The sequence below is a fragment of the Bactrocera tryoni genome, chromosome 5 (genome assembly GCF_016617805.1).
Source record: "Bactrocera tryoni isolate S06 chromosome 5, CSIRO_BtryS06_freeze2, whole genome shotgun sequence".
Classification (NCBI taxonomy): Eukaryota; Metazoa; Arthropoda; class Insecta; order Diptera; family Tephritidae; genus Bactrocera; species Bactrocera tryoni.
Window position 1 is genome coordinate 80,492,734 of NC_052503.1, and position 27,715 is coordinate 80,520,448.

Here is a 27,715-nt window from a genome sequence, read left to right on the forward strand (position 1 = left end):
TTCGGTCACAATCGCATTATTTTTAAAAACATTCAGCTAGCGGTTTATCGAGTCAAGCAAGAACGCTTTTCTTACCCAAAATATCCACCAAAATCATTCGAACGAACTCGCGTGAGGTCTCTTGAGAGCGCTTTGCCATCTCTCTAACACTTGCCTGACGATTTTCAAGCGCCATATCCTTCACTGTTTTAAAATTTTCATCAGTTGAAGAGGTCGAAAAGCGTCTAGAACGAGGGATGTCTTCAACGATCTCTCGACCGTCTTTGAAGGTTTTGTACCACTCGTATGCTTGTGTTTTTCAATCAGCGTAAGCCTTTCCAATATTCGCTGCCTTGCCTACCTTGCCTACACTCAAAAGCAACATCACACAATCTCGCCTCACTTGTTCCTGCTCACTATTCGGCAGTTTCATTGCCTTCACCCGCAACCAAGTCTGTTTAATACTTAATATAACAACAACTACTACAGCCAAGCAACTATTAAAGCGCCACAAATGCCATCAAATATTTCAAAATTACTTTTCTAATATAATTTGTATCAACAACGAGCCACTCACTGAAAGCTACAGCTCAAGGGGAAGCCAGTTTGTACTCAGGGAGATACAAAAAGAAACAATGCCATTACAATTTTACACAAAAATTCAATTACGCACACCACCACACCCGTTATTGGACAGCTGATTGTAATATAATTGGCACCGAGATATAAAAAGAATTTATCTATAATTAATTTTATAACTAGTACGAGAGACAGCATGGCGCGTTAGTGATGGCACTCCTCTTCCATAAAATACACACACATAGTTAGATACAGAGGGTACTTCCAATTCGCTAACTGTCTGATGCGCTGACTGGCAATATGATTTGCAACGCTCGCAATACTTGCATCTCATTGCAGACGCTTGGGGGGAGGATACAGCGTGCGTACTGCCAGTGGCATGCTCAAATTTCAATTATCCTTGTCACCGTACTTGCAACATATAAATTAAATGGCAAGCATGCAACGTAGGAGCCGATGGAGTGGATGCAACCGCGTTGCTTAGAGCGCAAGAAGTTTGCTAATCACGCTTAGTTTGCGCTTTACCACTTTGCTGAGCACTAAAGTTCACCAATAAGCGATGTTGTTGCACGCTGAGCAAGTGAGTGATTTGTGTGCCGTTGCTGCTGACAGTGAAGCGCGGGTGTGGGTGCGCCTTGATAAAGTTGAAACAGCGATTTTTCTATAAATATGTTTTTGCCGTGGACGCTTGTTTGGCAGCGTTTTCTGGTACTACTTTTGCTGGCGAAAACTTTGAACTTTTTCACTCTCGCAAAGTGTGCTGTCAACCTGCGTTATTTATGTTTGCTGCGCATACAGAGCACTTGCACTTTTCAACTGCAAACATTTTCTATTTGCAGCAAAGTTGAATTTTCGTGTAAGCTAAATTTATTATTTCGAAATTTTGCTGACATTTTAGTCGTGCGGAGTTTTAGGGGCACTTTTTACTTTTACTTTTACTTTTTTTGTAGACAGTGTTTTTTTTTGCTTAAAGTGCAATATTTTTGGTACACTGCGTGCTTGAAAACAAAATATTCGAGGTGCCTCAGCCTTACTTTTTCATAAGTAGGCTCCACATTGAATATAATTGAACACTAGTGCTCAGACCGTAAAAAATTTACATCCAAGCGCTATTTGTTTTGTTTACAGTAACTTAAAATATTCAGTTCGACCAAAAAACTGGAATTCCACCGCGATCATTTTCGCGTGATTATTTTTTATAACTTTCGACGTTGATTACTCGAGAGAAGAATCCACATCTCTTGAAGTTTTACTTCAGTTACGCATCATAAACGGTCGTCTCAACTGTACATTTCTGCATTGTGAACGCAGTAACCAATTTATAGGCTATCCAGGCCATTATTTTATTTGTGGTGTATCCAAATAGGTCGTGAATTGTTTTAGCATAAAATTATCCACTGGGTTTTTAGGTGTTCGTCTAAGGAAAAACTCTGCAAAAGCTTCCCTTTCTGGTTAATGTATAAATTAGCTGTGGTACTTAAAATGTTTCGATCTAAAAATTCAGTGCGCTTGAATCGACATTTTTCGATATTTTTATTTCGATCAAAATGTCTTATCTATCAGTTTTGTTCACAGTGTGCTTTATTTAAGTATACATTATTTTTTCTGTTCCCAATTTCAGCTTTGCGAGCAGCTTTGCTCATCCAACGTTGGTATCGAAGATACAGAGCGCGTATGGAGGTGCGTCGTCGTTATACATGGACTATATTTACAAATCTAGAATATGCCGGTGAAAATGATCAAGTGGAGGTAAGTGCATTGCAAAATATTTGAAAAAAACGAGCAGAAAATTATTTTAGTGAAATTATATAATATAATGGTTAGGTAACCATGTGAATTTAATAATTTTCTGTTTTCTTTTATAATTCTTAAAAAATCATTGCTGGAAAAAATTTTAAAAATCGGTAGTTTACTACAATATAATTTTTTTTTTTGAAATTTAAGAGCGATTGCGAAATTTTTTCAAACTCTATAATTTTTTTTTTCTATCCTTATATTTTTGAAATGCTATAATTTTTTTTTATTTCTAGTTCTAATTTTTTTAAGAAACATTTTTTGTTTTTTTTTTTTGTAAAATTTTTTTATATATTTAAAAAAAAAATAAAAAATTTAAAAGAAAAAAATAAAAAAAAGTTCTTCAATTCTACGTCACTTAAGTCCATATTAGGTAGCATTTTTCTTGAAAAGCCACTGAAATAAAAATTTACAAAATCCATATATATCTAAAATCATCCTTCAGCAACACATAACACTCAAAACTGCGTAAAAATATTCAGCACTTTTATTGTTTCGAAAGTCAATAAATTAAATTTAGCTGCAACACCGCAAATATGTTCGAAAATAAACGGGCGATAAAAGCTAAGAAAATCCGCAGAAAAAATTAGCACCAAAGGTTTTGCAATGTTTCTTAAATGCAGCAAAATACATATGTATATGTACATGCATTAGGGTGGGCCAAAAAAAATTGAATAAGTGCTTGCCATTTTGTAGAGCGAAAAATGTCTTTTAAATTGTAGGTTTTGCAATTTAAAATATTTTTTCTCTTTTTTCCTTGAGTTATAAAGTTCTTAAGAAAAAAATATGTTTTAAAATAATCAAACTTCGACGCTTAATAACTTTTAAACGATTATGTTTATGATAAAACCGTTCGGAGATCATTTTATAGCGCGTTCAATTTCCTAAAAACCGTAAACGCGATATTTTTTCAAGTAGTTGAAAGAGAAATATGAATTTCTCTATTAGATAAAAGAAAGAAATATAAATCATTAAGGTGAAAGACATTCCCGATACAATTAAGAGCCCATACTTGCAAAAATTTATTTAAAGCTGTCTGAGAATATTACTAAAAATATTAGTTTTTTTTACCCACCCTGGTATGTGTATGCTTACATTAAAGGTGAATCGCCGACATGTTTACTTGCTCTGTCGTCTTCCATCCATTGGCCTTTTCTGCTCTGTGGTTTCTACTAATTGTTGGTGTTTAGCAATTTATTCTCGCGATTTGCGTTTTTTTGGTCTTACATAAAGAGTGTTTTCTTAGCAAGACGAGCAGTTTACTTTCTGACTTGCTATTTGGTAGCTTGGTTCTTAAATTTGCGTCAATTTTCAGTTGTAGGAATTATATTATTTTTCAGGAAGTAATCTCGTCGACTGATTAGTTCAGCTTCGCGGGAACTAGGCGCTGTTGCAGGATCCTTTGGATCCAAGATTCATCGCAAGATATCAAGCGAGTTCTTTTTTTTTAGTATGCTAGCTTCTCCCTAGTTGTGAAGGTTCTAACAGGCCATTGCCCGTTCGCAGCCAATGTCCTAGGGTTGAAAATCTTACCGAAAGTCATCTTTAGGAGCTGTATGGAAGAAGACGAAGTGGAAAAATCTCAGCACTTTCTTCTTGCTTCCAGCGCTTGTGAAATTAAGATTTAAACACTTTCAGATATTCCACCGAACTGTTGGATATAGAAATTAAACGCTTGAGCAACTTTTTATTGGCCTCAAGGCGGTTTTTTACTTATATGTATGTGCGAATTACTGGATTTCAATTTTGTATAGCTTCACAAATGACTGCATTTAGTAGTCCATGTAATCAAACCTAACCTAAGCTAATCTCGCTGAATACAACACCAAACTTCTTCGCATATGACACAAAACCATAAAAAGTACAAGTCGTTTCAGAGCCTATACTTAACTGGTTTAAGACTCGTGAAATTTAGAACTAGTTCCCTTGACATTACTGTATTCATTCAACCATTCATCAGCATACATACGTGTGTTTACAACAAATTTTATATAGGTTACATCTACTTTGCCATGTTAGAGTTTTTCATCAGCAATAAAAAATAAACCAATTTGTTGCAAGGACAAGCCAACTGACCTCTTGTTTTTCAATATTCCATAAACTATATTTGTCCGCATTTACCTGCAAACTATATATATGTATATATATATATAGAAACACTTCAACTAAACGGCGTAAATTATGACTGTTTTATAGTTTTGCATGCGATGCTATTATTTCCTCATGACGTTATTCATTTCATATTTTAAAGTATATTTTATTGCTCTTTGCATGCGACTCCAAATGAAGGCAGACGGAAATGGCAACTGTCGTTAAATAGATTTTTAACAAAACACTCATGTTATATCAACCATACTTGCTGAGGCCAAGTCTTTTGACATTTCCTCAGACATTGTAAAGATGGGTGAAATCAGTTAATAATTACAAACACTAGTCATATAACGGATATGTTAAAAGCTACCAAATGTGTGATAACTCACTAAATAAATTAAATTTCACACTTCATTAAGGGCTTTATAGAAATATTTGCTCACTTTGACATCTTACAGCATCGGTCTTCGCTTGAACTCTTATCGCTTCAGTCTACGAATTGCTACACGCTTTCACTCTGACATCAACCTTAGGTAGGCAATCCCCTGAAGTTTCTTTTGTTTCTTTTGTTGTAACATCACTTTTCATAAGCTTGCAGGCGAAGGAAAAACGATTTAATATAAACCACTTAAATTGATAGAAAATTTGAGTTTTCGTTATAAAATTGTTATATATTGGTTACCATATCTGACAACGATTTTCGACTTTTTTTATGAGACGTTGTTTTACATTTTAGTTGACGATACGCAACAAGAGCACAAAATGTCGGAGACCCTGTAAAGTATTTATGTATAAATGATCACCGCGAAGCTGAATCGATTTCACCTGCCTTATACCCCCGAAAAGTCTCTCAGATTTTGAGCTAACGATCTAAAATTTGTTACACGAATTTTTCTCACCAAGAAGTTGCTCATTTATCAGAACTGCCGATATCGGTTAGCTATAGGATATACATAGCTGTCATACAAACTGTTTAATAAAATTTAACACCTTGTATGGAAAACTTTTTCATTTGCCGAGATATCTTCACGAAATTTGCTACGTTTTATTGCCTAAAAGTAAGCTACAATCTCCGGAAAAGTTTCGATCGGACCACTATAATATATAGCTGCCATACAAACTGTTTGATAAAATTAAAGACCTTATATAGAAAGCTTTTTTATTTGCCGAGATATCTTCACGAAATTTAGCAAGAATTATTGCCTAAAAGAATGCTACAATCTCCGAAGAAATAGTTCAAATCAAACCTATAGAATATACCTGCCAGACAAACTGATCGTTCTAAATCAGGCTCTTGTATGGCAACTTTTTTATTTGTGAAGTGAATTATAGCTTCGATTTTTTTCTTGTTTTTAAATTAATTTTATTTTCTGCGCTTATCCACCATTATTTTCAAAATTTATCCAATTTTTTATGCAAAATTTGTCTTTGGAATCACCACAGCTTCACAACAACCGAGCAATTCAGAGAAAGAAGTGCTTTGGGAATTTTTCACTTCACTACTCGCATTGCATATTTCATTTAATCTACTCCCGACTATTTTCCACTTACAATTCCCGCATGCAGCAGCTCATCACCGCACGCTTGACCTTCGCATTGTCTGCGCTGCCAACAAAACACACAAAAAACAAATTATAAAGACTGCTTCACTATTAAAAATTACACGCAAACGTGGAATAAAGACAAGAGTGAAATGCAGCTACGTTAACCACGCCATAAACAATTGCATATTACAGTTGGTTGTTTAAGCAAGCGCGCATTGTGAGTGAGTTGCCACTTGCCACAGCAGCGCGCCACAACAATAACACGACACAGTGTGGCCGGTCTGTAGTTGTTGTAGCGCAGTGCTAAAGGAAAGTGCGCTCATTGCGAGCACCGCACACATCCGCAGCGCTAACAAACAGCACATAATTAAATGTGGTCGCTGCTGCAGCACTGTATTTAATTGCGGTCCCGCGAGTCCAGCGCTAACTTTCTAAGGGGCGTACTCACCCCGTCTGCGCCGTGTGCATTTACTTTTATTTTTCCTTCAGTTAATACTATTTTTTTTGCTGCTCAATTTTCTCTTTGTCGTCGCTTTTGTTGGCTAGCCGCAAAGCGCGCGTCCACGCAAACACTTCCCCTGCCACGTTCGCCTGTGGTCAAGTGGCCGCAGTGCTGCTGTTTTTGTTGTTGCTGCCCAGTTTTTTTATTTTCTCCAACCGTTCATTTCTAATTTAATTTCATGTTTCAAATATTCAATTTAGTTTTAATACGCGATATCGTGTAAATGTATGTATATGTATGTGTGTATGTCCACTTGCATTGCTGTGATCCTTAGCGCTTGTTTTCGTCCATGATTTACGAAAGAAAATTGCTGTCATAAAAATAGTGAAAGCACGAACCGGCAATTTATTTGCTGACCACCAAAAACTGCAGGACACCGCTCTTGTGCAAATAAATATACTTGAATGTTGCTATGTACATATGTGTATAATATGTATGTAGTTATTACTACTCAAGCATGGAAACTTCGCGTGCACTTTTCAAAATTGCGCCCAAAAAAAATTTAAATAAAATTGTTATGTTTTTTATGCGCGAATTCCGTCGGAAAATTGTTAGATTATCTGCTTTGCTATAATCCAAAAAATATACTTATGAAATATTAACATCAAAATGTAAACAAAAAAAAAAAACTTGAGTCAGTAGAAATTGTACGTGCGCTCAATTTCGACCCTGACCTGCCGTATTATACATTTTATATTTATTTCGTTAAAGCAACTCAAATTAACAACATGCAATGCCAAAACTCTGAAGCTAGCTTCTCATATTTTTTTCTTTTTCGCTCGTCTCTAGAGCAAAGGTTCTCTCAAGTTGACACCAACTCTCACGACAGATCGGCTATGCGAGGCCTTTCCTTTTGCTGGTTGCTTTAATACATTGCATTTAGCCGGGGTGTGTTAGTAGTGAACTTTTATCTGAAATGTAAAAATTCCTATTTAAGACACCAAGAACCTTAACTAACAGTCTCAAATCTAAAAAATATAGTCTTCTTCTTTGGCACTATCACCGTGCGTTGGACTGGACCGAGAACATATAAATTGTCAGTTGTCTTTATCCTTTCCTTGAAGTTGTACATCTCAAGCATGTTGCTATGCACTTCGTGCTTCCATTAGATATGTGGGCCGCTTTGCTTCCGTCATCCACCCATGGCTTTGGAGTCGAAGGAGCATGCCGCTGGAGCAACATCTTAAATGCGAACGACATAACCTAACCAGCACATTCGCTGGATTTTTATGCGCTTAATTATATCCATTTCGCCATGAAGTTCGTATAGTTCGTGGTTCCCTTTTCCCCGATAGTCAAGGCTCACGCGGACGGCTCCAAAGATCTTCCGAAGAATAATAAGGCAGAAATGATAAGATACTTGCTCAATTTTGGCTCGTTGTCTATCGATCCCAAGTTAGGAAATGTTGGCCAGAGTTATTCTACGCTCGATCGCCAGGCTTACATTATTCGAGCTTATGCTGGTTCCGAGATATACAAAGTCCTTCACATTTTCAAATGTATAGTTGCCAACAGTGACGTAGTCCCCAAGCCGCGAAGTGTCTTTGTATGTGAACTCCACTTTTTCTTGGCCCCGTTCCCCACAATACCAACCGCTTCAGCTCCCTTTTGTATGCTGGAAAAGCTGGCGCTCTGTCTGTCTGCATAGCATTGTATTTTTAGAATAGAGAGTGCCACTGCGTTTGAAATTAGATTAGAGATGAGATGAACTAGGGGGAATATCTCTGTCTAAAACCTCGTCTGGTATCGAACGGTTCGGAGTGGTTCTTCCTGATTTTGACAGAGATGATAGTTTACTCAACATTATTCTGCATAGCCGTGTGAGTTTCAGAGGATTACCAAATTTAGGCATCGCGTCGATTAGACATAGGCCCAGATTGTTAATGCGACGAGTAATTTGTTGCTATCTCAATGAAACTGGCTAGGCAGTTCCGGAAGCCTTGGAATGTGCTAATCTCTGAGGACTTGTATTTTTATTGAAGAACAATCTATTGAAGAAAAGTCAAATAGTTGGAAAGGACCAAAACTGATAGTTCTGCTTAGGTAAGGTTAAATGGTCGCTTCTGAAAGTGAGAGCGCACTTGGACAACTTATAACACTGGACCGTTGTGATACCTAGAGCTCCTATAAAAATATGTCGACAATTTGTTGAGGTTTCCGATGTCGGTTTCGGCTATGTCCGCTGCGCAGTCGCTCAGGAGCTTGTCGTAGACCTACGTTTGCGTACACTAGGTTCATAGGTCTAATGGTAAAGCGCAAGATGATAATGGACATCCGATTCGTTCTCACTACGATTTTAGCGGGGTGCGAGTGCCTCTTCTTGCTAGCTCATCAGCTTTGCAGTTTCTAGGCACCCAAATGAATCTGATGATCAAGTAGCTTGATACCATTTCTAGTGAGGACAGACACTCCTTGACCAACTTTAAGCGCACCGTTAGCGAGATCAGCACTAATATCGCCGATCTATTATTGGAGTGAATGCTCGCCTCCCTGAAAGAAGCTACACTACTGCCATCTTAATATGAGCCACTTCTACTCAAAACAAACCTAAGGTGTTCCGGCGGCCTAAAGTTAAACTTGTGGGAGAGCTCTTTACAGAAAACTCCCCCTCCAACTTTTCCTCGTAGCTTTAACTCTTCCATGCAAACGTACGTAGCGCCTCTTTGTGAGCGATTTCTACCAGTCCACATATCTCTCGTGGATATGTGAGGGGAGAAACAACCACTAGGAGTAGCCTCTGTAATGCAGTGGTTCAAATTTTTAGGGATGGAAATGAAGGAGGAGAGAATTTCAGCGTGACCTTGTTTGGACTCCTTCATATACACAGCTTCTCTAAGCCTTAGAGCGATCTTCGCAGCAGTGCACCTGCCGTCAATATCCAAGGGTGCTATGTGTGTAATGACATTAAGTGCCATTGTTGCTGATAATAGGTAGTACTTTCAATCGCATTCTTTAACTAATGAATAGTATGGTCATATTAAAATGGAAACGTCATTCAGATACGAAAATATAAAAAAAATATCTAAAAGCAAAACTCATTTTTCTAAACATGACTGAACCTGTCCAATGTTTATGTTAATATTTAAATTGTAACTAAAGTAATCAATTAAATATTTTCAAATATTCTTTACAGTTATATAATTTCTTCAATGCACTGCTTACACACATTCCCGAAGCTGCTGCTGCCCAACGCCCGTCACTGCAAAGGGACTCCGAGGTCTCATTAGGTAATTGTTACAAAACACAACTACTAACACATACACGTGTACTTAAATTTAAGCTAATTCTTATGTAAGTTTGTATTAGTTTTCCATTATATACATATACAATACTTAAACATACACGTATATATATGTATTTGTGTGAACATATGTATCAACTGTTGTATTAGTGTGGGATGTGTGCTGCGGAAATCTTACTGACTTGTATGTATAGATGTATAACAAGTGCTCACTTACGCGCACATAAGTATTTAATCCGTCTTAATAATTACATGTGCCACTTTCATAATACCTTTATGATCCTTATCATACAACAATCTTAAGTAGATTTTATGTAAATACAAATAGTTTGTAGTTTATGCTCCTACAGATACCATTTCTTGTAATGCTAATCTCTCATATATCTCTCTCATATTATATATATATCTGTATCCGTTTCATTTCCCCCAACTACGCTCCTTGTACCATGTATGTGTGTGTGTAACGCTTGCGAATTGCTTGTGCCCAATTAAATGTCACGCAAACTACAGCTTCAGATGTTTATTTCGATGAGTCAGATTTCAATGAGGATGGCGAATATCGTTCCGACAAGAATTATGATGGACCACATTTGAAATTTCCCTTAATCAAGAAGGATGTGGTGACGCTGATTGATGTGTTTCGCAAGAAAAAGGTGAGTACAACATTGGTTTGGTTGATAGAAATAATATTTCGTGCAAAAAATTAGATTAAGACAAAGATTAAATAGAGTAGGATACTTCGAGGTATTTTGTGGTTACTAACCTGTGATAAGAGGGATTCGGCAAGAAATATAAACAACTCATTATAGACCTTGGTTCTTTTTGGAAAATGTTCACAAAACTTTTATCTAATACTGAGTGGAGATATTGCAGATATACTCGTATCTTAACAGTAATTTGATTTCCGTAGGTTTTACGCTATTATTACTTTTAAAAAACTTCTTTCACTAACACTCTCTCTCTTTAAAAGCAAATATTATTAATTGAAGGTATCCTTAACTCTTCTCTGAAGTTTTTCCCTATTTTGGATGATGTGTCAGAAAAATATATTTTTTTTTTCATAAAATTCGATATTATTCCAAATTGGAAATGAATGCGAGAGTATTACGGTTATATCCGTAGTGATCTTCTAACTTTTCGATAATATTTTTATATAAAAAGCATATTTTCTTCAAGGCAGACATTAGTATTGGCGACTATTTCTTTTGGTCCCCAAATATATTTTCAGGCAACATTTTGTTGAAATCTTGAGAACTGGTAAAAGTTGCTAGAAAGCCTATCCAGCAAAGATGGTAATTCGAACGCAAGTAGAAGCGATTGACATGCTGAACTGTCTGCTTTGTGAATTCGCGCGGGACTCGCTATCCAAAGAGCTTTCGAATATCGAAAATTTTAAAACGATATATCCAACATGTTCCATCCTCTATTACATGAATGATATACATTTTGTTTTTTATATTTCCCTTCCTTATAGTCTGATCGCCTACTGGCCAAATACGTGGGTGGTATACTAAAAGAGGCTGCATTTAAGTTAAAACGACTTCCAAATCTCAATCAAGCATCAACGGCGATATCCAAACAGGTGACAGTTATTGGAGATTTGCATGGAAAACTGGATGATCTGTTGGTGATTTTCTATAAGGTGAGTGAGTTTGTGATAGAATGAAAAATCATGTAAAAAAAAAGTTGATTTTTTCGCTAGGCAAAATGGTAAGCGTTCTCTATTTTTTGTATGCAATATAAGGAAATCTATTAGCACAATATTTAAATAATATTTTTATGAAAAATTTATTTACAAACCATATCTTTGTAACTTAAAAAAATTAAAAAACAAGTAAGGAAGGGCTAAGTTCGGGTGTCACCGAACATTTTATACTCTCGCATGGTAAAGTGATAATCGAGATTTCATAATACATCATTTACATGTTTTTCAAATACCGTATTTTTGTAAGTTTTATTCCGCTATCATCATTGGTTCCTAATGTTTATACTCGTATTATACAGAGAAGGCATCAGATGGAATTCAAAATAGCGTTATATTGGAAGAAGGCGTGGTTGTGAACCGATTTCACCCATATTTCGTACATGTCATCAGGGTGTTAAGAAAATATCATATACCGAATTTCATTGAAATCGGTCTAGTAGCTCCTGAGATATGGTTCTTGGTCCATAAGTGGGCGGCGCCACGCCCATTTTCAATTTTTAAAAAAAGCCTGGGTGTAGCTCCCTTCTGCCACTTCTTCCGTAAAATTTAGTGTTTCTGACGTTTTTTGTTAGTCGGTTAACGCACTTTTAGTGATTTTGAATATAACCTTTGTATGGGAGGTGGGCGTGGTTATTATCCGATTTCTTCCATTTTTGAACTGTATATGGAAATACCTGAAGAAAACGACTCTGTAGACTTTGGTTGACATAGCTATCGTAGTTTCCGAGATATGTACAAAAAACTTAGTAGGGGGCGGGGCCACGCCCACTTTTCCAAAAAAATTGCGTCCAAATATGCCCCTCCCTAATGCGATCCTTTGTGCCAAATTTCACTTTAATATCTTTATTTATGTCTTAGTTATGACACTTTGTAGGTTTTCGGTTTCCGCCATTTTGTGGGCGTGGCAGTTGGCCGATTTTGCCCATTTTCGAACTTAACCTTCTTATGGAGCCAAGGAATACGTGTACCAAGTTTCATCATGATATCTCAATTTTTACTCAAGTTACAGCTTGCACGGACGGACGGACAGACGGACGGACGGACAGACAGACATCCGGATTTCGACTCTACTCGTCGCCCTGATCACTTTGGTATATATAACCCTATATCTGACTCTTTTAGTTTTAGGACTTACAAACAACCGTTATGTGAACAAAACTATAATACTCTCTTTAGCAACATTGTTGCGAGAGTATAAAAAATTATTAAACTATTTTTTACAATTTTTTTTTTATAAATTTTTTTTACTCTCCATTTTTCGCATTTAATATAAGGAAATCTATTAGCACAGTATTTTAATAATATTTTTATGGAAAATTTATTTACAAACCATATCTTTGTAACTTTTTAAAAAATTTAAGATCTACACAATAACTTTTCATTTTCAAAAATTTTTTATTAAAAAGTTTAACCTCTTTATTAATTTTTCATATTTTTTATTGTAAAATTCAATCTCTAGAATGGTCTTCCCTCAGTCGAAAACCCCTATGTCTTTAACGGCGATTTCGTGGATCGCGGCAAAAAGGGTCTTGAGGTCTTCCTGCTGCTACTAGTCTGCTTTCTCGCCTTTCCCGGTGCCGTGCACTTGAATCGCGGCAATCACGAAGACTCTGTGATGAATGCGCGTTACGGTTTCATACGCGAGGTGCAGCAGAAGTATCGTGTAAGTATCGCATAGAAAAATTCAGCTAAACTGCTATGCTTACACTTGCTATTATATGCCTACTAGTGTCTTTGTATTATATTTGCATTACTTTTTACACTGTATTCTTTTTCCGCACAGCGCAATGCCGATAAATTAATGATAATGATTGAAGAAGTCTACCGCTGGCTGCCGCTGGGCACCATCGTTAACAATCGGGTGCTGATTGTGCACGGCGGCATATCGGACACAACGGACTTGGATATGATCAAGAGCATCGACCGCGGCAAGGTGAGTTTAGCAATTTAAAATGTAAGAAAAAATTCCTTCACATCTACTACTATACACATGAGAGACGTTTGCGTATGACAAATGTAGAGCGATTACAAATAAAGCCACGCTGATAAAGGACGGCATCCTTTGGGAGAGCAAACGACCGCAACACACAGCGTGGAAAACAAACAAAAACGAGAAAAATGCAAACTCATTTAGCAATTTTATGTTAATGAAATCCCTGGCGTGCGTCTCGCTGTCGATTTTTATCACTTTTCTCATCTTTGTTGCTTTTGCTTGCACGTTAAATACACGTGTTATCCCTCTGCAAGCTTATAACACACAACCGCATTTGCCTTTGCGGCGCTGTCCTGCAGTTTTTATTATTAAAGCTACTCGATTAATGGCGGTTTTTTGCATTTTATTGCTACCTGCCAGTGGCTTAATGAACTCAGTGGCATTGCCATGTCAATTACTCGGCGTCAATTAACACAAAGATAAGGTTGACAATGCGTCGAAGGCAGCGCGTAAATGGCGTGTTGTTAACTTTAAGTGTTGTAAATGCTGAGCTGCAAGTTGCAGGCGGTTGAAAGAGAGAACAAAGATAGCAAGGGAGAGAGAGCGAGAAAGTGATGAAAAAAGTTGTGAAAATGATAATGACATGTCGCAACCGCTTAACGTATGAGTTAATACGCTTAATAACTCATACAGGCATCGTCATCACCGTGCGGTAGGCGTGGTGCGCCATTGCGTATGCTTGACAATTTAATGCAATGCGAAGGCGCAGCTAAATGTACACTGCAGACGCACAGTACAGCAGGCATGTACTTGCATATGTTCATATGTACATATATATAATTTCACCTGCCAATTAACTGTATTTATAATTGCGAAATTAAATGTTGAATACAACGTATTTTACTATTCATTATTCTCCAGCTGTTGTTTTCATGAAAAATGTTTGTCCGCATAAGCTCTTAATAACAAAAATGTAAGCTGTTGAAGCGAGTATGAAATTAATTTATACCGTCATTATTGTTTCTGTGAGCATAAGCTAGGATTTTAAATATTTTTATACCCTGAACAGGATATTTTAAATTTTCCACGAAATGTGTAACAATCAGAAGGAAACGTCGCAGACACTATAAGGTTTATAAATATACAAATGATCAGCATGACGAGCTGAATCGATTAAGTGATGTCCGTCTGTCTGTGTGTAAGTACGAAAACAAAATTAGATATCGGTCGGAAATTTTGCTCACGTCATTTTCTCTCCAAGAAGCTGCTCATTTATACGAACCGTCGATATCGGCCTGTTTTTATATGAGAAAATTCTCAACACAGTTGTGGCAAATTTCAAACTTCGTATAATCTGTACAAGTCTTTCAACTTGAGAAACTATTTCAAAATTTTTTGAAAATTTTCGAAAACAGTAGTAGTCAGTTGGAATGAGGTATACCTTTAAGCGCCTCGTACTCTTTCATAACTAAATTTTTATTTTCAAAATTTTCGAAAACATTAGTAGTACTATAAGTTAAAATGAGGTATATTTTTAGGCACCTCCTAATTTAAAAACTAAATTTTTAATAAATATTTTTTTTTTAATTTTCGAAAATAGTACTAATAAGTTGAAATGAGGTGTACTTTTAGGCACCACGTTTTTTAATAACTAATTTTTTAATAATTTTTTTTGAAGTAGTGGTAAGTTAAAATGAGGTATACTTTTGGTCACCACGTTTTTAAATAACTAAATTTTTAATAATTTTTTTTTTTTAATTTTCGAAAAATGAGGAATACTTTTAGGCACCACGTTGTTTTAGTAGCTAAAGTTTTAATAATTTTTATTTCGAAATTTTCGAAAACAGTAGTGGTAAGTTGGAGTGAAGTATACTTTTAAGCACCGCGTTTTTTGTTTTATTAAGTAAAATGTTAAACATTTTTTTTTTTAATTTTTCGAAAAATTAGGTATACTTTTAAGCAACTCGTTTGTTAGTAACTAAATTTTTCATAATTTTAGTAACTTATAGTAGTTGTAAGTTGGAATGATTGGAATTGTTATCACTAAATTTTAATTTTTTTTTGTTTAATTAATCGGTTGACAATCAAACACAATATAACACAGGTTTTTGATTGATTTATAAAATTTTATTTAGACTTCTACTACGAAGCATAGAATACATACACTCCTGTCGTCTCAGTATTTTATATTGTGCTCTATCTAACGGCATTAACTACACACCACAAGCAGTTGTCGCATTTCCGGCATTTACCGTTAAATTAAATGAAAAACGTGAAAACCTAACTAACTGCGGCATGCAAACATTTAATAAGGAAATAAAATGAGCAAATAAACTAAACTCGACTTAAATGCCAACAAAGTAATGTGGTACGAACATGCCAATGGAGAAGAGCTGCAATAGTGAGGACAACAGGGTGGCAATTATATGTACGGCAATGCGTAACGGTTAGTGTGGTGTTGTTGTGCATTGAACTCTTGCAGTCAGCGGCATACGGCATGACTTCACCGAGGTGCTGTAAGCGAAAGCAATCAAATACTCATTTAAAATGCATTGGAAGAGTTTTCTGATACTCTGCTGGTTGTTTACTGCTGCAACTGATACAAATTGTAATTGTTTTATACCAGAGTGAGGAAACGTAACGTGTAGTCTAGTTTTTCCTTTTTTTATTAACAAAAACATTTTGAGAAATTAACTGTGGGTTATTTCCGTATAAGTAAGAAGAATTGTTTGGTTTAAAGCTCTTGGTGGAAACGAGGGTTCTTTTGTCAAATGAGAGGGGAAATTTTTAAGTAACTACTGTTTACTCTTGACGCTGTATGAATGGGTTTTTCTCCAAAAGGTCTTTCTTTTTTTAAATGAAGAAATTTTCTGCTAATCGACTCAATGAAAAAGATTTTTTTAAATGAAGAGATTTTTTGTTAAAGGGATGAATGAATGCAAAGGTATATTGCCCCAAAAAAAGAACAGCAGTAGTTGTAAGTATCTCTCTCTCTCTTTGCTTCAGCTATTGAGCAGTCGGTCAATAAAATATGAACTAAAATACAAATATACAAATTCAGATAATCCAACAATCCATCCACCAACATCTCATCAATTATTTAACCAGTCTTTCTACCCTAAATTACTCTAATTTACTAATCATTTTCCTTTCTACCATTTTTTCCACACGAATTGTCTCGTTGCCGCCTTTAATCCGTACCACATCCGTTTCCGCTACGTTTCCGGTGCGGCGTATACTTCACCACATCTCTTCGTTCGCCACACTGCGGCCCGCCAATATTTGTGCTTGAATGTTTACTTTTGGCGCACAGTATGTCTCCATTTTGCGACCGCCCATCGAGATGGCTGGTGAGGATGGCATCGATAAAGTCGAATGGAAACAGGTGAGTGCAAATTGCCTTGATTAAAAATTAACAATTACACTTTGTTACAATAACTGTTAATTAAGTAGGGGGAGTAGAAAATAATAAGAAAGAAAAAAATTTAAACTAATTATACAATATTGGAAAAAAAATCTTCAATATTGTTGTCAAAATGGCATACTGATAGGTATGGAAGATAGGAAGACTTTGCAATAATAAGTACAAGTTATATGTAAAAGAGTATCTCGAATTGAGGTTTACTTTTGAATTTCGTTTCTTTATAATTGTTATAATATGTGCCTATTGGATCCGGCGCTATATAAGTTGTCGTAACTTTAAATGAATTTTGCACCACTAAATTCCTTGTGACGACTTTCCAATATTGAAGTTTTGATCCAGGTTGATCGAGGTGGTCTCCCGCGGTAGTTATAAGCGCAGGGTGAGAGCTTAGTTAGAGCTAACGCCCTTTGAGGACTTAAAACATAGTAGTAGTTGACTTTTTCGAAGTCTGTGGACAATATCATTGGTTCACTGTGAGCTGACGGTGGTATTTATGAATAATTCAGCGCAACCCAAAACATCTCTAAGACTTTCTCTTCTTAGTCGCCGAACGTTAGCAGGGACTTCTTTTTTGAGAGCAATTTATATATTTAATTATACTAAATGATTATTGCATCTCCGAATATCAAAAATTAAAAAAAAACACTCTTGGTTCTTGACTTGGCTAAAGTCATAAAATCTTGTCAATAGATAATTTTCTTCAAATGAAATCTATCCCCCTATCTCAACCACAATTTTTCGTCAAGTTCTCTATAAGCGAGACATTAAAGTAAAAGCATATTAAGAGATTGCCATTTTTACTTTAAAACATTTTGCATTGTGCTTGCATGTAAGTGAGCTGCAGTCAACTTTAATTGTATTACGCCATTATATAGACGTGTCCGTGCGCCATAGCTCGGTTATGTGAAGTACTTCGGCAAGTACATTGCTTGTGGAATTCCACGTCTTCCTTAATGACTGCAGCGAAAGTGGAGAAAGTGCACACACACACACACACACACACACAAACATATGCACATGCATCTCTAGTAGCGCAAGCGTCGAAGCATAATCTAGGACGCTCGTTGCACGTTGCATTGTAAAGTGGTTGCGCGCTTCGGATGGCTGCTTACAACCATTCTACCGCAAGAAATTAGTCACGATTTTCCGTAATGCCAGACAATGCTACTAGTGCGCGGCACGTGTTGTATGTGTAATGCATTTAGATGCATGTGAGGATGTGTGTATGTATTTTCATATATGTATGTTTATATACATATATAGCATGTTTGTGTTATGAGGAAACAATTAGATTTGAACACATGCTTATTTTTTGCTTGTGCTATTCGCTCTCTAAATCACTCTAGAGACTCGAGCTGAGTTTTCGGAAAAAACGTATGAGCTGACAAAAACACGTTAACGAAATTCAATTTCGGCTCATAATCCATCGTTTTTTCAGTTTGGATGGCGGAGTGTAATTTTTTTCGGCGATCACCAGCTAAGGCTAAAAGAAGCATGAAAAATGTAGAATTTCCTTCAGAAATGTAAAAGTTTTCAATACAAGCACTTGTTTCCAATCGCTCAGTTTGTATGACAGCTATATGCTCTAGTGATCCAATGTGAAAAATTTTAAGGAGATTACACTAGTTTATTAGACAATAGGCCCTGCAAAGTTTTGTGAAGATAGCGCGTCAAAGGAAAAAGTTTTCCATACAAGCACCTGATTCCGACCCTTCAGTTTGATTGGCAGCTATTTGCAATTGTGGTCCGATATCTGCGGTTTTTTCCACAAATTAGCAGCCTTTTGTAAAAAAGAATGTGTGAAAAATTTCAGAGCGATATATTAGATAGCGATTAGATTTGGATTATATAACGACAACATGGCTGGATCAACTCAGCTCGTCACTCTTTTGGGATCTCCGACGTTTCCCTCAGGGTGTTACAAATTCTGTGGCAACCGTAATATACCCAACTCAGTTTATAAAAAAAATGCTATTATTTTAAAGAAATCTTTCAAGATATTTGCTTTATGCTCTCTCCATTCTCTCTCATTTTTATAAAGATGTCATTATGGGGACATATTTCATATAATGCGACAGTATACTTGACAACCACTTAACCTCTTTACCTGCTTCTGCCCTCGCCCATACATAAATATATTTATACTCGTATGTGTGTGTAAGTGTAGGTATAATGCACAAATTATGTATAGAAGACTGTCTCAGCACATGCTTGAGTCATACTGCAACAACGCCGAGTAAAGGTGTACGCGCAGCGCATTACGAGCAGGTAATTTATAAGCAAAACGCTTGCATTTGCGCTCATAAAACTTTATGGTTTCACGTGGAAAACGAAAAGAAACTTACAAACACACACACACACGCATACTGACTGATAGTCTTACACGCCACCTGTGTGTATCTGTCGCAGCAAGCAAGCAATATTAATAAAATAAACGGCGCCTTGCAGCGAAGACCGCATTTAAAAACGCCACTGCACTTTGCTTGCCACTGCCACAAACACAAAAAAAAAAACACAAAACAGAGAATGTCATAACTGTTTGCATAAAATTGGCTATAAGCGACATGCTGAAGCGCCAAGACGTGGTGAAAACAAAGCTGCACTGCATATGGTCCATTCTGTTGTGATTTTATTCTGCTGAATTGCAGCTGAATTTTAATTGGATATTATTATTATGGCTGACAGTTATTATGCGCTATACAAGTATGTATATGTGTGCTGAATCCGCCAGCGACTTTGATACGCAACTCGCATTCGCTGCAGTTTTGCGCTAGGCGTTGTGCTCCTGAATGGCTTGGGTGACGGCCAACAGCAAAACATTAGTAAAACAGTTAAACAAATTGGTTATGTAAATTGAATTCGTGGCAAATGCAAATGTATGCAAATTAATTATCCTGCAGGTCAGCAACAAGGTTCAAGGCGGTGTGTAACAGGTGTGCCTGATTGATTGATGTGCAATCTGCACTGATTGCAGTCGAATATATTATACGGTCATTCGTTCGGCTTTAGTCTGATTGCTCGGTGTTTGATGTCGGCTGTTCTGCTATTGTCCTGGTGGCGCGACATGGCGCATGAGTGATGTGTGTTGTCAAGCGTAGCTGACAATGATTGAATTGATTGTGTTTTTCGAGAGAGTGGATTGGCAAAATGGCTAAAGCGTAACAGAAAACAAAAAAAGTAGATAGTGGTACAAGTAATTGAAGAATGCAAAAGAATAGTCAAAAAAGCGATTTTGTATTTTTTTAATTATCCGCTCATTGTACCTGTAACGCAAAGCTACTACTATGAGATGAAAAATCTTTGATTTTCAGTAAACCTCGCTTGAGGACCACAGCCGCTTAAATAACCAAACATTTTTGTGCTTAACACTGACTTCGAAAGCCTTAAGCGGCACTTTTAGGTATATATCCCGCCTCCTTCTTCTTTATTGGCGTTGACACCGCTTACGTGATGAAGACCGAGTTTATAACAGCGCGCTAGCGTTTCTTCCTCTTCACTGGTTGGCGCCAATTGGAGATGCCAAGTGCAACCAGGTCCTTTTCCACGTGATCTTTCCAACGGAGTAGAGGTCTTCCTTTGCTTCCCCCGGCGGGTACTGCGTCGATTACTTTCAGATCTAGAATATTTTCATCCATTCGGACGACATAACCTAGCTAGCGTATCTGCTGTATCAATCCCGCCTAAGTACCCCAAAAAGCTGGAATTTTGTGGGAATCCTTTAAGCGTATTTTACTATAACAAGCTGCCATCTGGTAAGATGTAAAGTCTCACTGAATGAATCCCAATCGGACAGTAACCCTTAAAAGGTGAACCTTGCTGAGAGCTAAGAGCTCAATAGAACTCTTCCGATTTACCCCGGGCCAGAAGGACCTTGCGACTGCAGAACTGTTGTTGTTGTTGCGCCGGAATTCTAACGAGCTGACAGTCCTTGGACGGATAAAAATCGGGGTTCGTTCCGGTTATGTAGACCCGACTGTCGTGGGAACGAACTTTGTCCGAGATCGAATGGTCCTGTAGGACGCAGAAGTAAAGTTGTTTATGCTTACTTCTTCAAATGTAATCCCGAAAACAAATATCAGTACGTCTGAGAAATTTGGACACAAATGAAACTGTCTCTATAATAGGCATTTCATATTTTTTTAAAAATATTTTTTCGTTTAAAACTCAAACTTTCGAAGTTCCCACAATATCATTCATGTAAGCATATCATTAACCTCAACCTATCTGTTTCTGCAAAACAATTTCAACAGCCAACATTGCAACAATCATACTTAGCCTACTTTGCAAATACTTTATCACCCAACGTTGACGGCAAATGCCTAACTCTGCACATAAATCAGTTAAGAATTGTGTCAAAGATATACTAAAGCACCACAAACACACACATACACTCACACACACATTAGAAATATGTGACCAAAATAATTTCTGACATTTGTGTTAAGAAAATAACAAGGCTTATGTCAACTTGTACGACTATATGCGACACATACACTAACATATCTACTTACTCGTTATCACAAACACACTCATACTAGTATAGGCACGTACTTCGAATAAGTGAAAACAAAAGTCATGCACAACAATTAGTTTCCGCAACGGAAATGCAGTCAGCAGCCGCTATAAATCGTCTCAGAATGTATGCTAAGTAGTGGAAGTTGGCGACAGGTGATAAAAGTAGTCAACTTTTTTGCATGTGTGTGTTTGCAAATTTGAGGTTTTGTGGTTTCGTGCCGACAAAAGGTTAGTCTGCAAAAGTGAAATTGGTGACGAGAAATTTGCCGCCGCTAACCCCTTTACACAGTCATATCTGACAAGAAGAGTGTTGAATTAAAGCTTAAAATTTCCAGTCGTACAAAATTCCACAGCTGTTAAATATGCAAAACCTGCTAAATATGTACAAAGAAAGAAAATATTAGAAATTAGAGACAAAAAGTTACAGATATTAGATTATTGATGTGGACTAAAGTCACTAGGACCTATAATATCCCTAAACTCCCGCTGAAAAAAATTAACTGAGGTTACTCTTCACACAAAATTATACCTGCTTCAGACTGAAAACCATCAGCAAGTCGACTGTAGATAATACTGAAGAAAAAGAACTTCTTCTATCATAATTCAAGCAGTTGCACTCGATATCATCTTCTTCATTTTCATATATTCTATTGAATGTTTGAGACAAAGTCGAGATGCCGGCAATAGACAGTATGGATTGATCTACAACCCACTGTAGTTATTTATGAGCGGTCAAATCACCAACGATTATTTTTATATCTGAACTATTTCTGTGGCATATTCCTTTTAATCGAATAAACAGGTGTAGAATTTCTATTCTCTAGTAGCTACAGCGTTGACAGTAAGTCTCAGGCACTAAGGGATAGTATACCATTGACATCATCTATCGGGTTTGTAGAAGTGTCTGGATATTCAAAGGTGGGTGCATAGTCCTTCCTTAAGGATTTATCTTCTCATTTCTCTCTCTACGGCATTGCGATGGCAGATACTACCGTTCCTACGACAGAGACGCGTCTAAGTAACCGGAACGTACCTTAACTATACGGCCAAGTACTGTCAACTCGACACCTTTGCTCGAAACTACTTCAAGCTTATTTACTGCCGCTACAATAACAGCAACAACACCTACTTTTTCCCCATAATCTCAATATTCTCAAAAAAATTCTCTCCGACACTCTTTAAGCCACCGTCACTGTTACGGACTAGTAGATTTAGGGCTATATTGTACTCCAAAGGCGTATTTGGCGAAGTATTTGCTTATTGCCTAGCTATGCTGACAGTATTTTCAATGCCTTGGCTATACTTCTATGTTACTTCCAAGTGTTTAAGGACATACTAATGCCTCAATGATTCCTTCAGAATGGTCAGAAACCCCTGAGCACGCCTTATCGCTTGCATTTTCACTTACTACTAATATACATAAGAGTGTCGATTCAGCTACACTTCAATTTACACCTAAATTTTTTTGCAACAAAATTCACTTTTTGCATGCAACTATGCCAAGGAGTGCCTTAAGCCTTCACAAGCTGCAAGTATGTCTGCAAATGTATATGTAGTCAAAAGAGTAACTTTGCTGCCATGCCTCGTCATAAATAGTTAAAAGTGACAGGCTTTGCCAGCTGTATTGTTGAAATAATTTGCAATGGAGACTCATAATTAAGCCACAGAAAAGGAATGACAAATACAAGGCGACAAAATAAACGGTCAGCGGACTAGGCCGCAAGTGACGGCCGGGCGAAAGTAGCAACACCTGAGCCAACGTGCGGACACACTATATACGTGTATGTGCACATATTTCTGGGCAGAGAGCTCGGAAAAATAAGCAAATGGATGTCAGAGCACTTTAAGCAAGGAAAGCCGCCTATTTGCATACACCTTATAGGGCATGTCTGCGTGTCATGTCCACAAGGCAGGCGAGCAGTGAACATGTACTGTCAGCTACAGCGTAGCGAAGCTAGTGCATTTCGGTGCACGCCCTAAGTCAAAAGCAACTATGTAGGCATGCAGGCGTTTCCTGTACGAGGATGGTTTGAAAAATAGGTGCAATCACTGAGGAGGCAAAAAGGAAAAGTTTTGACACGATTGCTGAAGAAATTATTACTGGCAGTTACCTGAAAAAGATTTTAAAAATAAATGAAAGTTAGGCCCGGTTTCACAGTCCATACTTATGTTGTACTTAAGATAAAACAGGAAAATATTGTTTTACAGTTCATACTTATGTAATGCTTAAGTACTGAAAAGGGGAGACTTAAGCAGTGCTTAAATAACAGCTGATTTTTGTTTTGAATTTGCTTTGAATTTTCAGCAACATCTTTCGTAGCGTAGGGCAAGTGTCCGTTCGTTTGCACTCAATAACAGCTTATACTTTTCCTTCAGTTCCCATAGGTGCTCCGACCCGCTAGTGATGAAATTTGGGGTTCTTTTGTTGTTTTCATCAATTTTTGATATAATTTTCCTCGCAAATTTGTGTATTGTCTGTTATAATTTAAATATTTCAAACATATTTTTATGAATGACATTTGTAAAACATATGTTGCCCATAACGTTGCCATATATCATAATAAAATTTTATAGAAATTGAGCATTGACTGTGAAACGCAAACGACCACTCAGTTTGCAACAATACTTAGCTAAGATTTTATTTAGGCACAACTTAAGTATGGACTGTGAAACCGGGCATTAATGTACGAAATTATAAAAAGACATGATGTAATTGTACTTTGGGGACTTCACAGTGTTGCTGTTGAGATCCTCCTTCCGCCAGTTATACCAAGTGTTCGGAAGGCTTAAAGAATATTCTCACTGAACGGAGGATCGTTGATCAGTTGTCTGCTGTAATTTATAGTGATCTTTCATATTTTGAACCAATTTATAAGACCATACATAAAATTTTTGATTTATTTCAAGTTCAGCCTTTTGGAGTGTTATACTCTTCAACTCCATAACTTAAATATGACTCTATCATAACAAGTCGGTTATAAGTGGAGGCATACACATACTTAATGTTGAAGTTAATTTGGTTAATAATGAGATCATGTCTACAATTTTGAGAAGAGGAAAGAGTAAGCTGTAAACTTTATGGAGAAATTATATGCATAAAATTAGGAGTTATGGACGATAGATATTCCCACAATCAATCATCAACTACTATTCAAAAATTTAAACAAGACCAAGGAAAAATGGAAAAAAAATTAAAAAATGTAAAACAAAAAAGACAATCGCCTGGCCATCCTTGTATTTAGACTCTTTAGCCACAAACTATGTCGCCAACAACAACAGGCATGTCATTGGTACTGGCATGCTCTTATTTCTGCCTGCAGTGTCATGCAACAATGCAGTAATCCAACAAGCCACAAGGCGAGACAAAGCAAATCAAAAAAAAAAAAAACAACAAAAGAAATTTGAAAAAAAGTAAGAAAAATAAAAACGAAGCCGGAAAATTCGCTTGAAAATAAAATTGCATGAAAGTTCACAAGAACAGGAAGGATATGTGTGGCAGCAGGAAATATCTATGTACTTAAGCACATTATCCGCATGCCAGTCCTTTACCATGTTGCATTGTTGAAGAGCAGCAATTTTAGCTGAAACACTACACAAAAACGGCAAAGCGGAAAAGCGTTAGTGCGGCAAGCTGCTGCACACTCAGCTGAGTAATATTGTAATATACATATATGTAATATTGCGACGCTATTGCGTGCTTGCGAGCAACACATGTCACGCAAATGTGCCACTTTATTAACGCAAACTCCGAGTGCGTCATTTTATGAGCTGAGCTGCGATGAAATGAGTTGAGTATGTCAAACTATCTGCTGGCTGGCATGTATAAGAGCGCATGATGGGTTATAAGTACTTGCAACTGCTTTGCTTACTTCAAATAATTTCTAATTGGAATTCTTGTTACTGTTGGATGAATGGTGTTACTGTTTACAAAATGTTTAAGGTACTTAATGCTGACATCCGAAATGCCAGGATGCTTCTTCCTTTCCGTTTATGCGGTTATAGCTGAGTTAACTATAGCGCGTCAGTTGTTTCTTATCTTTGCTTTTCGGCGCCAATTGGAGTTACCAGGTGCAGCCAGGTCCTTCTGAACCTGATCTCTTCAACAGCGTAGAGTTTCCCCCATCTCTGCTTCCGACGGGGCGGGTAATCGATAATTTCTTCGATACTATGGATACTTTCAAGGCAAGAACACTCATTCACCCGGTCAATATGACCTAACCAGCGTAGCCACTGTCTTTTGATTCTCTGAACTATGTCTATGTCGCCGTATATCTCGTACAGCTCATCCTTCCATCAACTGCGGTGTTCGCAATTGTAAATGCGCAAAATACCATAAACCTTTTGCAAAACCATTCTTTCGAACTCACTTAAAGCCGACTCACCAGAATCCGTCATTGTCCAATCCGCTGTAGAGTTTGGTCTTTATTCGTCGAGAGAGCACTTTACTTTGCAATTGCCTACTCGAACCAAAGTAGTCGAAAATAGCAGCTGTTGGTAAGAGCTCTTCTGCCTTGGCTTTCAAGGCAGCAGTTTTAGCTCATATAGGTTAGTCGAAAAAGTATTTTCGTAGTTCTAATCAAACTTGAACTTATTTTTTTACATTTATAATGAACTTTAATGAACCAAATATGTACCATTTTGGTCGACACCTTTTTACCATTTTTCCGCTAGAGACATTATTCCATCAGTGTAAAGCTTTTACGGTTTCTCGGCGAAAAACTGCAACAACTAACTTTCACTGCCTCTCTTGAAGCCAACTTTATTCCATTAAGGGAGTTCTACATTGACCAAAACAAATGGTAGTCCGATGGTGCAAAGTCAGGGTTATATGGTGGACGCATCAAGTCTTCCCAGCCCTCTCTCAGTTTTTTCCGAGTCAAAAAAGATGATGGAAGACAAAGCCCTTTCTGTTGATCAGTTCTGGACATTTTTTTCGATTGCTTGCTTCAATCTCATCAGTTGTTGACAGTAAAATGTAGAATCAATCGTTCGACTAGGCTCGAGTAGCTCATAGTGGATGATTCCTTTCCAATCCCGCCAAACACTCAGCATAACCTTTCGAGGCGTCAATTCTGGCTTTGCGATCATTTGTTGAGCTTCACCACGCTTGGACCATGATCTTTTTCGCACACTATTGTCGTATTTGATCCACTTTTCGTCTCCTGTTATCATTCGCCTCAGAAATAGTTCGATTTCATTTCGTTTCAGCAAAGATCCGCAGATGTTAATTCGGTCCATTAAATTTTTCACAGACAATTCATGTGGTACCCAAACATCGAGCTTCTTTTTGTAGCCAGCCTTTTTTAAATGGTTCAAAACCAATTTGTGATGAATGTTAAGTTCCTTAGCGATGTCATGGCGGCTTATGTGACGGTCCTGATCAACCTTTTCGATATATTCATCGACTTTTCCAACGATTGGTCGAACATAGCGGCAAAGAGGTTGCTCCTCTTTATCTTTTTATTTGCATTTCAATGCAGACAAATCAACAAATAGTCAGCTTAGCAAAAAAACTACACGCAACATCGAAACAAATGCGTATCTCTTACCAAACTACCATATCATGCCACAGAAAGTTTAACTTGCATAAACTCTGATCTTACACGCAACACATACAAAACTTGCTAATTAAATAAGCGGACGTGCTGGTGACCCTCATCTACTGATGAATATATATAATACGAGTATATACTTATATATATACTATACATGCTGCAGACGTGTGGTTATGTGAAAATTCGTTCAACAAACTTGGTATTTACCTCAAGATTTGAGTTTGCATTAACAGTAAATTAAAATAAACAAAAGGAGAGCGCATTCCCTGCATGACGCAGCAATGTACGTGCAACATTACTGATGATATATGACAAACTACTTACATATGTACTTGCCATATAGTTACATTACGTGTATGCTACCCTTTGCTGGGTTCACACGTGCTTTTAGTAAGTTCCTGCAAATCGCCTGAACACCAAGTTTAACTGCACGAAATTTTTCCAATTCCCTTAAGTAACCGCAGTTTCCTCATTTGCTTTTGCAACTTCGTGCTTCTGCGCACACGTACTCTAGATAGTGCCTCCAAAATGCACCGTTATGCTGCGCAAATTTGTGTCTGCGCATGTTGGCGTTAATGTGCGAATGTATTAATGCGCTTGGGTATATTTAGCAAGCATTTGACAGCTACAAATACAGCATACCTAAGCATGTGCTCACTTACAATAGTCTCAAGCAGATGCTCGGGCATTTTTTGTGCGCGTATATGTTGTTGTTGCTGTTGCAGTTATAACATTCTTACCAAATGTATGCTGAGTACTTGGCGGCATTGACATAAAAAGTAAATTTTTATGCTTGCGGCAACAGTGTTAAATGCGAGCTTAAACAACAACAAAGCTGTATTTTATTTTAAAA

General features: G+C 37.1%; 1 protein-coding gene across 8 annotated transcripts in view; it reads left to right on the forward strand.

Moving 5' to 3' along the window:
* Positions 1-27,715, forward strand: part of LOC120777672 (serine/threonine-protein phosphatase rdgC) — a 124,917-nt gene that overhangs the window by 88,088 nt on the left and 9,114 nt on the right. For 7 of the 8 annotated variants that reach the window (XM_040109135.1, XM_040109131.1, XM_040109134.1 and 4 more), the window contains 7 exons: positions 2,180-2,307; positions 9,623-9,716; positions 10,241-10,383; positions 11,205-11,372; positions 12,895-13,098; positions 13,219-13,368; positions 16,682-16,753. In XM_040109135.1, coding sequence (XP_039965069.1) covers positions 2,180-2,307; positions 9,623-9,716; positions 10,241-10,383; positions 11,205-11,372; positions 12,895-13,098; positions 13,219-13,368; positions 16,682-16,753 — 959 coding nt within the window. The remainder of the gene's footprint in view (positions 1-2,179; positions 2,308-9,622; positions 9,717-10,240; positions 10,384-11,204; positions 11,373-12,894; positions 13,099-13,218; positions 13,369-16,681; positions 16,754-27,715) is intronic. The other variant, XM_040109136.1, reaches the window with a different exon arrangement.